At 56.7% G+C, this 11729-nt stretch overlaps 1 protein-coding gene across 1 annotated transcript; it reads left to right on the top strand.

Moving 5' to 3' along the window:
- Window positions 1-5794: 5794 nt before the first annotated feature.
- On the top strand, window positions 5795-8677 carry LOC102984053 (mastin-like). Its single transcript, XM_024123547.1, is given in 5 exon segments — window positions 5795-5926; window positions 6152-6353; window positions 8251-8411; window positions 8520-8538; window positions 8541-8677. Coding segments are annotated over 5 exon segments (651 nt in total).
- The last annotated feature ends 3052 nt before the right edge of the window (window positions 8678-11729 follow it).

Here is an 11729-nt window from a genome sequence, read left to right as displayed (position 1 = left end):
AATGAACTCATCTATGAAACAGACGCACAGATACAGAGAACAGGCTTGTGGTTGCCAAGGGGAAGGGGGAATGGGGGAAGGATGGAGTGGGAGTTTGCGGTTAGCAGATGCAAACTATTATATTTAGAATGGATAAACAACAAGGTCCTACCGTATAGCACAGAGAACTATATTCAACATCCTGTAATAAACCATAATGGAAAAGAATATGACAAAGAATGTATGTATATACATAACTGAATCAACTGTGCCGTACAGCAGAAATTAACACAACATTGTAAATCAACTATACTTCAAAAAAAAAGAAAAAGAGTAAGGGGGTTCCCTGGCGGTCCAGTGGTTAGGACTTGGTGTTTTCACTGCCATGGCCCTGGGTTCAGTCCCTGGTCAGGGAACTGAGATCCCACAAGCTGCACAGCCCGGCCAAAAAAAAAGATAAAAAGAATAAGTCCCTAGGTTTTAAGGGTGGTTTATGTCCAAAGCTCCCAGAATAGCCGAGGGTATTTTCCTAATGGACGAGAACAACTGTGTATATCAAAAGTTCAATAAGAGTGAGGCTCTCGGGTGATGATTTGAATCTGTCACCCTCATTGGGCTTGTCTACTGTTTTGTTTTATTCTAAGATGACTGGGCAAGAAACTGGGCTTCCCAGATGCCATTCCCATGTTTGTTGGTCTTTTCTGGGACCCATAGTCACCTAGGGCTGGGTCTTTCAGCCTCCTCCTTGCGGCATGACCCTGGCTGCAGGAGGGGGAAGGGGGCTGGGTCTTGACCTCCTAATCCTTTTTTTTTTTTTTTTTGGCCAATCCATGCTGCATGCGGAATCTTAGTCCCCCGATCAGGGATCTAACCCGACTGTGCCCCCTGCAGTGGAAGCTCGGAGTCTTAACCACTGGACCGCCAGGGAAGTCCCCCGACCTCCTAATCCTTCTGTGTTCAGCCTCATGCCCCTCTGCCACCCTCCTCCGTGCTGGGTGGTCCTAAGCCTTGAGTCTGGTTCACTTTCTGCCAAGAGTAAATCTGGGCCTGTGTCCCGGGTGGGCAACTCATCGTCCTGCCCAAGGAGGCTCTGAAGCTCTGTGACCAGAGTTTTGAACAACCTCCCTGTTCACAGACCCTGTGCGGACACTGTCTTTCCAGCCCCCTCGCCTGGGTCCCTTGGAACACGGTGGCTCCTTCACCGGGTGTCCTCCTAGCAGAGTGAGGGGGCTTCAACCCACCAGCAAAGCGAGCTGTGCTCCCCCGGCCCCGCTTCTCCGTCTCCTCCATCCGGTGTCCAGACGCTAGCTTGTTGCCCGTCGACATCGATGCTGTGGCCTCTTTCTTCATCCCCCTGAATCGATGCTGTTTAAATATTTATTTATTTGGTTGCGCCGGTCTTAGTTGCGGCAGGTGGGCACCCTAGTTGTGGCATGTGAACTCTTAGTTACAGCATGTGCGAATCTAGTTCCCTGACCAGGGATCGAACCCGGGCCCCCTGCTTTGGGACCGTGGAGCCTTAACCACCGTGCCACCAGGGAAGTCCCTCGATGCCATTTATCTGCAGCCGCTTTGCCGTCTCTGTGGCTGGGGTTTAGGGGGTGAGCTCGAGAGCCAGTGTGTCCACCGCCGTGTGTTTGGAAGGCCCTGGTCTTCACCGTGACAATGTTGTGACACCGGCTGCCCCGTGCTCTGCTTTGTGGCCTCCGTGGACGTCCTCCCCTGTGTTTCCCTCAAGACAAACTTGGTAATCACTTCAACATTCATGAAAACGACCGGATTCTCCTGCAATTCATCTCACATTGGAGTTTTGAAGAGTTGACATCTGATGACAGTAACCTCGCATGACATTTTGTTTTCCTTTTCAGGAGAGTTTTGTAGTCATCATGGACTCTGAACATTTCTCGTAAAGCTATTATGGGGGGTGCAGTGCTGCGGATGCTGCTGTAAACCGAGTCCTTTACCATCACGGCCCCTCCCCATTATTACTGGGAAACAAGAATGAGTTTCTTCTTTCTCTACTTATTTGTGTTTAAAACATTTATCTTCCTTCTCGACACTTTAAGAAACTTAATTTAAAAACCTTTTCAGTTGAGGCTTTTGGGTTTTCCGGGAAGAAAATCATATTACTTGCCAATAATAGTCGTGAGACATTTTTCCCACAACCCTCAAACTTCTTATTTCTGGTTCTGGCATATCCGAGGGTCACGTTCAGATGCTGTCTTTGCCCCCAGGGATCTCTCACGGGGCTCCTCTCAGAAGCTGTGGTCACCGGCCCTGGGGGAATGGGAAGTCTGGCTCCAGCATCAGGCTTGGCCCTGAGGGCCTGTGGCTTCTTGCTGTCACCTCCGTGACTCGTCCTGTCAGCTGGACCCTGGGAACAGGCCCCAAACTCACATCCACTACAGCCGATGAGCAGAGGACGAGGAGAGGAAGCCCCTCACCCACCCAGAGCTTGTGTCCCGGGGCCTGCAGGAGCCCACCCTCCTGCATGCGGACTCTCCCTCCCTGCTGGTCCCCCCAGCCATTTTGGATCATGTTTGTTTCCTGAGTATTTCCTGGGATTCTGGGCCCCCCTGGAGTAACCAGGTTCTTGGCAAGGATGATGGTGACTCTGGCCCTAAGAGGGAGTGAGGGTCTCTGGAGACTTGGCCTCGCCTTGGTGCAGTGCTGTACCTGGAAGGGAACCTGGCTCTAGATAGGGGTGGTGAGCTGTCGGAGGGCTGCAGTCGCCCCGGCTTTCCTGGAGTGACCACCTACCTGTGCTGGGGCCACTGCTGCGGCCGCTCACCCCCTCAGCCCTGGGCGAGGAGCAGGGTGCTGCCGGCACGAGCTGAAGGCGGACCCTCCAGGGTGTTCGGGGCCCCCGATGCCAGCTCTTCACCTCACCCGGCGTCCTCCACTGTCCCCCTGCCCTGAGACTCTCCCACCTGGCCCCACCCTCAGCTGAGAAGTAGAGGCCAGACTGTGCCCTAAAGTGAGGCTCGGGTCGGGGGAGTATCCAGGACCCCTGCCTCCCTCTGTAGCTCATGAAAAGCAGGCTCTGGGCTGTGGGTGTGACCAAGGCAGCTGGTGGGTGGGATCTTCCTGGTGGGGGCATCAAGGTTAGGGAAGGTGGTGGGGGGCTTAAAACAGCAGGAAGTCACCCTCACAGTCTGCAGGCCAAGAGTCCAACCAAGATGTCCGGGCGGCTCCGGGAAGGACGCCTCCAGCTTCCAGTGATGCCGGCATCCTGGGCTGGCGGCTGCGTCACTCCAACCTCTGCCTCCGTGGTCACACGGCCGTCCTCTCTGTGTGTCTCCCAGCGTCTCCACCTCTTCTTACAAGGACACCGACCACTGGATGGAGCGGCCACCTACTCCAGTCTGACCAGGAGGTACAGGGGTCACGTCAGTTGAATACTTAGGGGTCCCGAGCCGGGGTGTGGACAACACCATCTTCAAAGTAGCAGACGGATGGCGGTGTCCTGCAGCTCTCACCTGCGGGAGAGAAGCTCGTTGGCCATCAGCCATTGCAGAGCGAGCAAGACGGGCCCGTGGGAAAGTGATCTCGGTGGAGAGGTGGGGGCTGTGCCTTTCACCAGGGCTGATTTAGTTACTGTTGCCACCGATGTCCCACCGCCCAGCAACGGGCACCAGCGCCAAGCTCTGAATGGCACAGCGGCCCATGTCGGCCCCTTCCACTCCTGGAGGGACCAGAGGTTTGTTCTGATGGGAATGGACACATGTCTGCATATGGTGTTGCAGAAACTGGGCCGGCACCGTGATACGAGAGCTACAGGGGTGTCTGAATCCCACATAATGTGGTGTCAGCACACAGACACGCTCTGCAGTTTAGGAGGCGAGAGAGAGGGCCCACGGCCGGGCGCCGGCTGGTCACACCGTGGGAGCCGTTGGCTTGACAGCGCAGCGCGGTGGCCTGCGGCGGCCGCTCAGTGACAATGTGTCACGGGACAGACCGTCCTCTAGGACAAAGTGCAGATGGAATTGTAGGCCTTCTCTGGAGCTGTATTTCCAACAGGGGGAATCAGTCTGGGGGCCACGGGGGGAGTGGGGGGTCCGCCCTCTGTCACTCTCAGTGGGGAACTTGTGCTCCTGGTGCCCCCAAGTCTGGACTCTGCAGGGTCAGGGGTCGAGGTCCCTCAAAGGGTCACACTTTCACCGGGGGGTATTGAAATTGAAGTCACGGCCGATGCCTGGCTGTGCTGAGGTTTTTGTCCAGAGGCCAGTGGGCAAGAAGAAAGGGCACCATCTTGGTAGGGACAATGACACCGACCACCAGGAGCAGGGCTGCTGTGTCACAATGGGGGGCAGGGGGGATGAGGGGCATTCTCCTGGCCTCCCTGCATCAATTGTGATGGCATGGGGACATACAGCCACCTGGCCGAAGACATCCATGTAACCAGATGGAGCTCAGACCCTCAGGGATGGGGGTCTAGGTCGCGCCACCAGGTGAGTCCCAGAGTCCACAGGTCATAGCCAAGGGGGGTCTAGATGGACAGTGGAGGGGCCCTGGTGGTCCCTGATGTGGCCACAGCGGCTGTCGGCTGCACCCTGAGCCTCTGCTCCCAGCTGTCCCAGGAAGAGAGGTCCCCACTGTCCTGCAGCAGCTGTCCCCACACACAACACAGCGCAGTGGACTGTGCTGGACAGAGGGGGCCACCACGTCCCCCTTCTGGGCAGTCCTTGCTGGCCGGTGTCTGGTGGGGCTGGCAGCTCCCTCGTGGCCACCTCACCCCCATTGGTCCCTTCCTGGCTAATCCAGAACAGTGTAAGGGCCAGCATTTTGTCTCCTTGAGGGCCATGCAAACCCTGGACATCCTCCTGGGTGGTGGTCAGCCCTGCATTGCCCATTGGCCTTTCCCTCGGCCCAGGCTGGTTCCATCCACCTGCCTTCCACGGCCCGTCCCTGGCTCGTTCCCTGCAGCTCACACTGTCTCAGCGACAGCTTCCAGAATGCCACCTGTAGAGCAGATGGGTGCCGTGTCCCTCAGCTGGTGGCAGTGAGGGTGGCCCAGGCCACGGGCCAGTCAGATTTCGGTGATGAGGGCGGCAGCCTGCTGTGCTCTAGTCAGATGGTGGCGTGCTCCAGCTGGCTTGCTGAGTTCAGTGGTGTCGGGGGCTGCCTCACGGCTCTAGCGGCCCAGCCCCTGGTGTCTGCTGCCCCTCATCCTGCCAGCCTGGGCCGGTGCTCCAGGGCTTCTTCCAGCAAACCTGCATCTTCTTCACATTCTTTTGGGCCTGTTTCCACAGACTTGGTTGTGTGTATGCAGCTGAGATTTGTGCAGTCTCAGTGTGGACGTTGCTGGCGGGGGTGAGGCAGGTCTGCCGGGATGCAGGGCGAGGGCCTGGTAGGAGCTCCTCAGTGACTGTTAATCAACTCACCAACCTCGGTCCCCACGGGGCCTGAGAAAGGAGGAGCTTCACAGCCACCTCATCCTCCCACCAAGGGGGCAAAGGGGCTCAGAGAGGCCGGAGAGGAGTGAGGGGAGTACCCACCAGGTGAGGACACCCCGACTCGGCCCTGCTTCTCCATCCCCACCCGGGGTCCTGGCCCTCCCCCCGCAGATGCTGTGGTAGCTGTTCCTGACCCTCTCAGGACTGGGGGGCCCCGTGCCTCTGTCCCCAGGTGAGTCCTGACTCCCTGTCCCTGTCCCTTGCCCCGGCCGCCCAGACCCCTCAGCATCAGCTCAGTGGGTGATGGTCCTGGGAGGGACTGAGTGTGAGAGGCCGTGCTGGGGTCCTTGAAAGCGCCCCCCTTGGCTTCCCAGATCCCGACCTGGGGAGGGAGCGGAATGGCACAGTCGGGGTGCGCGATGCCCCTGCCGGCCGGTGGCCATGGCAGGTCAGCCTCCGACTGCACAGCAAGGCGCTTGAGCAGTGGCAGCATGTGGGGGGGCTCTCATCCACCTCCAGTGGGTGCTGACCGCTGCCCACTGCACTGGACGGTGAGTCAATCAGCCCGCTGCCCCCTTGGCCAGGGGGAGTGGGGGTGGGGGACATAGAGGGGTGGTGGGCAGGGGGCTGGGCGCTGGGCTGCAGGGAAAGCCATGTCTCTGCCAGCGGCCAGCCAGATTCCTGCTGCAGGGCAGGCCAGGCCCCGTCCCCCAGCCTCCTCTGAGAAGCTCCGGTCTCCCCTCCCCCAGGGAAAACTTGCAGGCTTATGATGTCAGGGTCCAAAGGTGAAGCAGATCATCCGACACCCCAAGTTCAACTACAGCCTGTCTGCTGAGGGGGGCGGGGACATCGCCCTGCTGAGACTGGAGGCCCCTGTGGTGCTCTCCCATCACATCCACGTGGTCTCACTCCCGCCTGCCTCACTGAGGGTCCCAGAGAGGAAGATGTGCTGGGGCTGGGGCTACATCAGACTCGGCGGTAAGGCTCTAGGAGACCTGGTGGGTGTGTGTGGAGATTGCAGGGTAGCCCGCTGGACAGGTGCTTGTGGCTTTGCTGAAAATGCTTTATTCTCTGTGATTTGGGGGAATCCTCTCCTTGTTTACTGTGGTAAAATATACCCAACAAAATTTTACCATTTTGATGATTTTTAACTGTACAATTCAGTGGCATGAAGTATGTTCACATGGTTGTATGACCATCACCACCGTCCGTCACCAGAACATCCTCCCAAAGAGAAGCTCCATCCCCATTAAGCACTCACTCCCCCTCCCCAGACTCTGGCAACCACCATCTACTTTCTATCTCTGTGGATTTTCCTGTTCTGGATGCTTCATATAAATGGAATCATACAATGTGTGGTCTTTTGTGTCTGGCTTCTCTCACTGAGCATGTTTTCAAGGCTCGTTCACGTTGTAGTGAGTGTCAGTGCTTCATTCCTTTTTTATGGCCGAGTAATAGTCCACAGTATGGATGGACCACGTTCCATTGATGGACACCTGAGTGCTTTCCATTTTTTGGCTCCTGAGAATCACGCTGCTGTGAGCATGAGGCTACCAGCACCTGTTAGAGCAGCTGTTTTCAATTCTTCTGGGTCTATACTAGGCACAGAGTTTTTGGGTCATATGCTGATTCTATGTTTGATCTTTTGAGGGGAATTCCCCTTTGAACCTGAATGTGCACAGGGCCGGGGTCTCGGGTGGGCAGGTTCATGGACACTGGGGACTCAGGGCCTTTATTCTCTGCCAGGCCATGACAGGCACTCCCGTGGTTCTCAGGCGGTCCTCACCGTGACCACTGGGAGGTGTTTGGACCTTGACTGTCCTCCTGTAGATGAACAAACCTGGGATCAAGAAGCTGGGGCCTACTCCTGGGCATATATCCAGAGAAAACCATAATTCAAAAAGATATATGCACCCCAATGTTCATTGCAATACTATTTACAATAGCCAAGACATGGAAGCAACCTAAATGTCCATTGACAGATGAACGGATAAAGAAGATGTGGTACATATACACAATGGAATACTACTCAGCCATAAAAAAGAATGAAATAATGCCATTTGCAGCGACATGGATGGACCTAAAGATTGTCATACTGGTGACGTAAGTCAGACAGAGAAGGACCAATATCATGTGATATCACTTATATGTGGACTCTAATAAAAATGGTACAAATGAACCCATCTACAAAACAGAAATAGAGTCACAGATGTAGAAAACAAACTTACAGTTACCAAGGGGGAAAGGGCTAGGGAGGGATAAATTGGGAGATTGGGATTGACATATACATGCCACTATATATAAATAGATAACTAATAAGAACCCACTGTATAGCACAGGGAACTCTACTCAGTACTCTCTAATGATCTATATGGGAAAATAATGTAAAAAAGAGTGGGTATATGTATATGTATAACTGATTCACTTTGCTGTACACCTGAAATGAACACAACATTATAAATCAACTATACTCCAATAAAAATTAACTTAAAAAAAAGAGAGAAACTGGGGCCTGCTGTGGTCTCAGGTGTCAGAAGGTGAACATTTGAACCCATCTGGCTCAGAGCACTTCTTCAGGACAAGCCCTTGATCCATCCCTTTTCAGGGAAAAAGAATTCCTGGGAGAACATGCTGCCCTTGGTCGTCTTGTCCTTAGGCTTTTGGAGCCCAGATTCTAGTTGATGGAGCCCTGCGTCCTGGAGCTGGATGGGTTTAATGGCCATAGGGAAGCTGAGTCCCAAGGCCAGGGGTGGCTGGTTCTAGACCCCAGGGTCAGGGCTGGCAGTGGGGCTCCCGTGCCCTCCACAGACCCAGTGGAGCCCCACCCCAGCTGGAGCAGAATGACTTCCTGCCCTCACCCAGCCCCTCCCTGCAGTGCCACTGCCCCCGCCCTACCACCTGCAGGAGGTGGAGGTGCCCATCATGGGGAACGAAGTCTGTAACCAGCGCCATCAGAACTCTTCTGCAGACACCACCAACCAGATCATCCAGGACGACATGCTGCGCGCAGGGAGCGAGGGCCGGGACTCCTGCCAGGTGGGACCCCAGACTCACCCTCGGATCTGTCGCCTCCTAGCCCTGAGTGCGGGACCCGCCAGCCCCATTGCCCGGGGTGCATGGGAAGCGCTTGCTGAGTGCCTCCAGGGGCCCCCCTTGTGCAGCTGGATTGCACCTGGGTCCAGGTGGGGGTTGTCAGCTGCAGCCGCCGGTGTGGTCTTCAGGACTTCCCTGGGGTATACACCCAGGTGACGAGCTACGTGTCCTGGTTCCGCCAGCACGTCCCTCTGTCCCCCGGGCCCTAGACTGGGAGACCCCAATCTTCTGCCTCTCGGGGCCTGCTGGCGGTGGTGGGAGCAGGGAAGGGGCCCCTGAGGTGAGTACAAGGAGGGCGGAATCCCAGGAGTCAGATGCCTGTGATTTGATCCTCGTTAAACGGTGTGGGAAGCTGCTTCGAGGCTGCCTGTGTGCTTGGACCACCGTGCAGAGGGTGTGGGTGGGGTCCCGGGCCATCACCCTGGGCCCAGCCATAGGCGAGAGGGGTGGGCCCTCCTTCCAGGGGCTGGTGTTCTCTGCTTCTCCCCCACGCCTCCGCCCCCGACTATCCGCCCGCTTTTCTGAGACCCTGTGGCCTCAGTCCCCTATCTCCCTCCTTTCACCCCACCCCGACACGACAGACTCACTAGGAAGACAGGGTCCCCATTGGCACTTCTGGCTTCTCCGGCTCTTTGTTATGGGATGTGTCCTGTGGGTCCCCTTGGACACCTGGCCTCAGTTGTTCGGAGGTGCTTCCAAGTGACACTGGAGGAGGAAGGGAGGTCTGGGGTCTGCAGAGAGAGCCCTGGGGTCGGGGGGCAGGGCCCAGTGGGAGGGGGAGTCCAGGTCCCCTTCTTCAACCTGCTCTGCCTCAAGCTGGCCCCCACCTGGCCCAGCCCCTCAGGACTCACATGAAGAACCAAATTCCGTGGAAAAGAACAAAGTGTCTGTCCCGAGTGGGGCCCTGGGCCACTCTCCCTGCGTGACCCAGGGGCTGGAATAGGGGCTGTGATGGGACCTTGGGGCTGGACAATGCCTGCAGCTGCCCAGCATCCAACTGGCCTCTGAGCCCAGAGCCCAGAGGGGCACAGGTGGGAGCTGGGCCAGCTGAGGGGGGTCCGGAAGGGACAGACATAGGTCCTGGGTCAGTGGTCCCGAGGGCCCAGTGCTGGGGAAGAGGGGCCCCGCTAGCCACCCCTTCACCCTGCGGCCTCCCCGTCATTGTCATGGGACCATCAGGCCCCTGGAGCCTGAGCAGAGAGGAAGCTCTAGATCTGGTAGTCCTGGACTGCTCTCCGCTCTGCTCAGGGGCAGGAACCTCAGCTTCCCAGGTCCCCGCCCCCAGGCTTCAGTCCATCCCAGCCGCCATCCCAGAGGCCCCTTGGGGAGCCCCGTGCAGTTGGCAGGGTCTCCGTCCGGGGGGCAGGGGAGCTTCCGCCCAGCATCGCCCAGGCCTCTTCTGTCTTCACCCTCCCCAACATGCCACAGACGCAGCCCCTTCTCTGCCCACTGTTGGCAGCTGTGACCCACCCCCCAGGCCCTGGGCTAGCGGGAGGCATCTCCAGGCTGCCTCTGCTGCCTCTCAGGTTCTCAGCGCTCTGGCCGCTTCCAGAACAGGGAGGGGGAGGCCAGGAAAGGGCCTACCCCTCCCATCCTGCCGAGGAAGTCTGGTCACAGTGCCACAGAGGGGGCAACCCACCTGCCTGAGAGTCCAGGACAGGAAACCATGGAGACAGAAGCGGATCAGTGGGTGCCTGGGGCTGTTGCCATGGCCACGGGGTTGAGGTGATGGGGAGAGGGTCCAGGGTTTCTTTTTAGGGTGACAAAGATGCTATAAAAAGGACTGGGATGGTGGCACATTTGTGGCCTAAGATCCACTGATTCATGGATTTGAAATGGGTGAATTGTGTGGAACGTAAACCATATCTCAATAAAGCTCTTTAAAACCCCCTGAAAAATTAAACTGAAAACAATTTTAAGACCCCATGGCTCTGATTTCTGTTAGGTGAGCCGACACGGGTTGTGAAAGAATTCATGGAAGTATTAACAAGGGAATAAAAGAAAGTTTTTATTCACTTTCCAAGGGAGGAAAGGGGCCAGATGCATAGAATGGCATCGGCCCAGAGGGGTGGGGGTTTGAGTCTTTCACTGGGCTTCAAAGGGCAAGGTGCAGGAAAGAGGGGGGGCGGTGATCACAGTATTTTGGTCCACAGTTGTATCTGGGCTGGCTCTTTTCTATAGGATGTGGTTTTTCTGAGAATCTGTAACTTCTTGTCTTCAATAATTTTCCAGTCCTTGGGTGTCTGAAAGAGACTTGATAGTGGCCCTTGACAGGCGCTACTCCATTCTGAAAATGGTAGATGGGGTTACAATTTCCATGATTAATTCAGCTGCACAGAGAAGCCTGTGTCCACAGGGAGTGGGGCTGCCCGGCTCCCCTCGCTGTGCCTGGGACACGAGGTCTCCAAGGTGCAGCCACTAGGCCTGCAGCAGGACCACCCTGGGCTGTAGTCATCTCTGGGGCCCAGGGTGCAGCCCCTCTTGAGTCTGGGGAAGCCCCGTTGAGGGGTCTGGGTGGCATCTCTTGTCCACTTTTCCAGCTGGGGTGTGGTCATGTGACCTGGCCCAGCCAGGGACGGGCCGGGAGCCGGGATGCTGAGGGCGGACAGTGTGGGCAGCAGCCATGAGCCCGCAGTGACAGCGTGGTGGGGGGAGCTCCCTGCCCACAGACGTCCCCCTGCCCCCCCTCGTCCCTGACAGCCCAGGGGCCAGTGCCACCCGCCTGGGGAGGTGATGCCCGACCTGCCATCCTTCTCGGTCTGGGGAGTCCCGCCGTGAGCCACAGCACCGCCACCTCGGAAGGAAACTCTCTGGCCAATTTCATAAGATTAGTACAACCTGGAGAACAAAACTGAACACACAGAAGCAAGGAAAAGTTTCAGGACAATTTCCACCGTGAACATAGATATAAAAATCCAAAATAAAGCACTAACAAACTGACTCCAACCATGTATAAAAAGTTGCAGTAAAAATAGGGTCTAGGGACTTCCCTGGTGGCGCAGTGGTTAAGAATCTGACCGCCAAGGCAGGGGACACGGGTTCGAGCCCTGGTCTGGGAAGATCCCACATGCCGCGGAGCAACTAAGCCCGTGTGCCACAACTACTGAGCCTGTCTCTAAAGCCCGTGAGCCACAACTACTGAGCCTGCGTGCTGCAGTTACCAAAGCCCGTGCGCCTAGAGCCTGTGTTCTGCAGCAAGAGAAGCCTGCGCGCCACAACGAAGAGTAGCCCCCGCTCGCTGCAACTAGGGAAAGCCCGCGC

Source organism: Physeter macrocephalus, chromosome 14 (assembly GCF_002837175.3).
Source record: "Physeter macrocephalus isolate SW-GA chromosome 14, ASM283717v5, whole genome shotgun sequence".
Classification (NCBI taxonomy): Eukaryota; Metazoa; Chordata; class Mammalia; order Artiodactyla; family Physeteridae; genus Physeter; species Physeter macrocephalus.
The sequence above is the reverse complement of the archived record's forward strand: the minus strand, read 5'-3'. Positions and strand labels throughout refer to the sequence as shown.